Genomic DNA, 4,416 nt, shown 5'->3' with positions numbered 1-4,416 from the left:
GCTACTTTGAGGTTATGGGAAGACTGCACTCACTTCCTGATATGCCCTATTTTACCTCGAGTCAGTGGATTCTGTTGAGCACTGAGATTTCCCAAACCCAGTGTCTGTGCAAACTTTTAAGTTCACAGCCCCCGCTTGGAGAAGCAGGATCTCAATAGCTTCTCCAGAGGAGAGACTTCAATACAGCTGCTGTCTGGTGCCAATGGAAGAAATCATTACTGACATGGAGTCATCTGAGGAATGGAAATTGCTGTTTCTGAGGGTCCGGAAGAGGAGCAGAGGTATGGAAATCAGAAATCTCTGACTGAAGTACCAAGGTGCAGATCTGATGGCATCATATCTCTGTTGCATTCTGATTCGGGCCGTTCAAAAAGACCCACTCTGTTCCCAGAACAATCACTTGAATGTTGCACCTGTCCACAGCTTCCTGTTTCTCATGGATTCCTGAGTGAAGCCCTGTAATGGAGTCCAGGGCAAGGGCTATCATTATCCATTTCTTCTCTCTCTGAGTCTACAAATCCCTAATTTTCAAGGCTGTGCCCTTCCTGACAGGTGTTGAATGAACCCTTTGACTCACCATTGGGAACATCTGTGGAGGGCAGAATGGGCAGAAGCCAACTCACCTTCATGAGTGCTCCCACTTCCCCATCCTCCTCCTTCCATTTCCCCTTCCCAGGTGACCAGCAGCTCCCCATCTCCAGGACATGGAAGTTTTGGGAAAGATGACCACCTCTCCTCCAGGCAGCATTACAATCTGTCCATATTGCTGTCTGAACAATTTATCTCATCCACATTTGACTCAAACCCTGGATCCACCTCTAGTACAATTGCTAATAGCTGGAGATTTGATGTGCTCATTTAAAAGGAATATCTCTGAGGCTAAACTTATTTTTATCTTGGTTTCACCACGTTTACAGCATTCTTCACTTTTTCTACTTTCCGTTTTTGTGTTTTCTATCATAACATTCAATCCTATCAAAATTTATCATTCATAAATCATAATGAAACATGTGCATTTTCAGCTTTTTCACTGCAGCCCCTATATCTCTTGAGATAGAAATTATGTCAATAAAAACCAGACTTCGACCATAGAGCATCAAATAGGACCTCAGTATCAAATTGGGCTCAATTGTGAAATACAACTAAAACAAGTGGAGATCTATACTCAAGTTATAGGTTGGTGTGGGGGAAGGGGTCAGTAGATGGAAAATTACCTAGAGGAGATATCAAGCCTAGGGAGATCAATGCTAAGTTGATGTAATTGGATTTTTGTCTTTTGAAGGTAGGCCAGGAATCAGTTATCACATGGAGAATGATGCGGGAATTAAGGAATTTGGTCAAATATTGAGTGTGAGAGACTCATGATAAACCAAGTCAGGAGGACTTCTGTTAAACCTGACTTTAGGTCTGGCACTGGTGGCTCATGCCTCTAATCCCAGCACTTTGGGAGGCTGAGGAGGGTGGATTGCCTGAGGTCAGGAGTTGGAGACTAGCCTGGCCAACATGTTGAAACCCCCTCTCTAAAAATTACAAAAATTGGCTGAGTGTGATGCTGCATACCTGTAATCCCAGCTACTCGGGAGGTGGAGGAAGGAGAATAGCTTGAACCTGGGAGGTGGAGTTTGCAGTGAGCTGAGATCTCAGCACGCACTCCAGTCTGGGCGACAGAGCAGGACTCTGTCTCAAAAAATAAAATAAAATAAAATAAAATAAAATAAAATAAAATAAAATAAAAAGTAAATATAAATATAAATGGCTCTACAAGGAAGGGCTAGGAAGCCCAACAGGATGACCTAGTTGTGAAGAGGGTTTAGAGGAGATGACTAAAGCTTGATCAAACAAGAGTCTTCGACAGTTGCTAGATATCGGTTGAGACCTCAGCTTCTCAGCCTAAAGCAGGGAGAGGGATAAGTCTGTGCTGCTTCATGACAGAGTCTCTTATCTTCAAATCTCTCTGTTTCCCGGAAGTCTCAGGTTAGAGGAAAGAAAAATCTCTAGAGTAGATTGTCACTAAATGACAGCAGAGCGGCTAACGAAGACACACAGACACTTTCAGATGAACTTGCAAAGCAGTTTATTGCAGCCTTCACAAGGGACTTCAGCTCAGGAAAGCTGAAGGGGTATGGAGACTGATGGGGACAGATGCTGATACCCAGGGTACATGGAGAGATGAGATCTTGGCTATGATTGAGGAGCTTGGCAGATGAGTGATGACGAGGAGTGCTGATACAGGAGCTTAGATGATTCTATCCAGGTGAACTGGAACCACCGGATACTGTGGAGGGTCCCGTCGTGGATCCCTGTTGTCACATGCAACTATATAGAACATGTTTGCTGGTGTCTGCGCATACCTGCAGTTTGAAATATTCTGTGGACTTGGAGTTGTGAGGTTACAGTGGATTAAAGGCACCTGGACTCCACTATGATGACAATTGTTGCGACTTCTGTTACTAGGACAGGTTATATTTGGGTTACCACAAACATTAACTACATTAGCAAAAGTTGTACGAAGAAAAGTATTTTGGTTTTTGCAACGCCGTTGAAAATTGTTAATGACCTGCATTGCATTGTTGCATTGCTGGGAGGTCATATTGATGTGCTGGGTTTCAAACCATTGAGCCCAGGTAAACTGTGGAGGTTTGACATGGAGTGAGCCGTCCACAGCCAGAAGCCCCAACAGAAGAAGCAGACAAATTTGAGAAGTGAACAGTTTTGGAACCATGTTTCCTGTGAGAAAAGAAGAGAAGTAACTACTCCCCAATCCGGTCTCGGTTATGACACACACTGTAGTGTCTTACCCCACAGGCCCCTCTGCTGCCACTCTGGGGTCCCATTTCCTTTACTTCCTGTCCCCAAAGTGTGCCACATCTCCTAAGCACTAACGTCAGCTCCCTTCTCCCTCAGTTGCTGCCCCATTGCTGCCCCTTCTGTCCCAGCTCTGGGGATTGTTGACTTACCCAGTCTCTGAGCTGTGGCTCCTGTGAGAACTGATCCAGCTGGTTGTTCTGGGGTTCGGGGGCAGCTGGTCTCTCCTACTTGGAACTGTTTAAATAAAGCATCCCTTGGTGGGTTGGGCCAGCAGAGCCAGGAGGGAGGGTCTGACTCTTGGCCATGCAGAAACCCACAGATTGGTACATAGTCCACTTGTGCAATCATCCTTTTTATTTGATGACTTGGCTGAGCCACGGATACCCAAGGACAGCCCTGCTGCTCTTTCTGCTGTAAGCACTCTAATTCCAAGTCATCCTGTGTAAGACAGAGTTTTGCTGGTTAGATCCGAACTCTGGATGAAAACTATACGCTGCCTGCAGAATGACCACAGATTTTATGACTGTCCTCTGGCAGGCCACTAAATGACCAAAGTACATGAAGGCAGGCATAGTAGTTAGAACAAACAGAGCCACAGAGGGCTGTTTGCCCAGGAGAAACCCAGCTTCCCTTTCATTTTTAGTAATATCCTTGATTCTCTCTCACACAAATGCTCTCCATCTCATCCACCACTCTTGCTGGAAACTTGAGCTATTAATTTCTTGAGGCACGAGATTCTGTAGATAATTAAAACAACCTGCGCCACATATTTGAGGGATTTTTTTCCTTTATTCCTCTTGCATTAGATTCACTTTCTCTTAAGTCTTGCCCTGATTATTGCTTCCACTTTGTGTAAAGTTACACAACCTAAAAACACACTGAGGAAAGTTGTAAAATCTGGCATAGAATTAATGAACATTTGGTGTCATGAAAGATTCCAACCTAGCACTCGGTATTCCTGTGATCTTTTCAGCCTATGGTATTTTCTGCAAAACAGTGTGTTGTGGGGTTGTCATTCATCTTCCTGGTAAGTTTCATTTTGTGATATTAACAAGAAAATGGTTCTGTATTTACAAAATGAACATTTAAGGAAAGAGCACTGTATTCCTGAAAGTATAGAAGTCAAGTGTACAGTTTGATACACAAAGCATACACTTATTCTTGGCCCTCAGAGACATACAGGAAAGTAATTGTAGACACATAATTGTATTGCACTTGTGTGAACATGGTTTCATGGGGACGCCGAGGGTGAAGGAAATCACTTGGCTTGAGGGACAAGGAAGACTTCAAAAAAAAAGTTTCATTTCAGCAGGGCCCTAAAGGATAAGCAGGGAGTTTTCAGGGGCTTTAGGGAAGAGATGAGCATTCTGGGCACAGGGGATGATGTGGGGAAATTGTACAGAGGTGGGAAGTGAATTGCAGTGGTAAGGCCTGGGTACTAAGAGATGTTAAATCTGGTCTAGCTTTGAGATTAGAAAATTGATATTAGACCCTTAAATGATATCATATACCTTCCAACAGTTAATCTACATAATTTTTACTACCATCCAATTTTCCTGTCATTTAGAAATGCAATAATTTTATCACTGGAGTCCTTAGGTAAATGTG

The 4,416-nt window shown here is 43.6% G+C and overlaps 1 protein-coding gene across 1 annotated transcript; it reads right to left on the bottom strand.

Moving 5' to 3' along the window:
- Positions 1-2,057: 2,057 nt before the first annotated feature.
- Positions 2,058-2,737, bottom strand: LOC134760030 (non-secretory ribonuclease). The gene has a single exon (XM_063715443.1). The coding sequence runs from the start codon at positions 2,720-2,722 to the stop codon at positions 2,237-2,239; it is 486 nt and encodes a 161-aa protein (XP_063571513.1). The 5' UTR covers positions 2,723-2,737; the 3' UTR covers positions 2,058-2,236.
- Positions 2,738-4,416: the final 1,679 nt, after the last annotated feature.

Source organism: Pongo abelii, chromosome 15, assembly GCF_028885655.2.
Source record: "Pongo abelii isolate AG06213 chromosome 15, NHGRI_mPonAbe1-v2.0_pri, whole genome shotgun sequence".
NCBI classification, from domain to species: domain Eukaryota; kingdom Metazoa; phylum Chordata; class Mammalia; order Primates; family Hominidae; genus Pongo; species Pongo abelii.
This window is presented reverse-complemented; position numbering and strand designations above follow the sequence as displayed.

What these genes read in the sequence shown, in the direction of transcription:
- LOC134760030 (XM_063715443.1), bottom strand. Translation starts at nt 2,722, where the DNA reads ATGGTTCCAAAACTGTTCACTTCTCAAATTTGTCTGCTTCTTCTGTTG.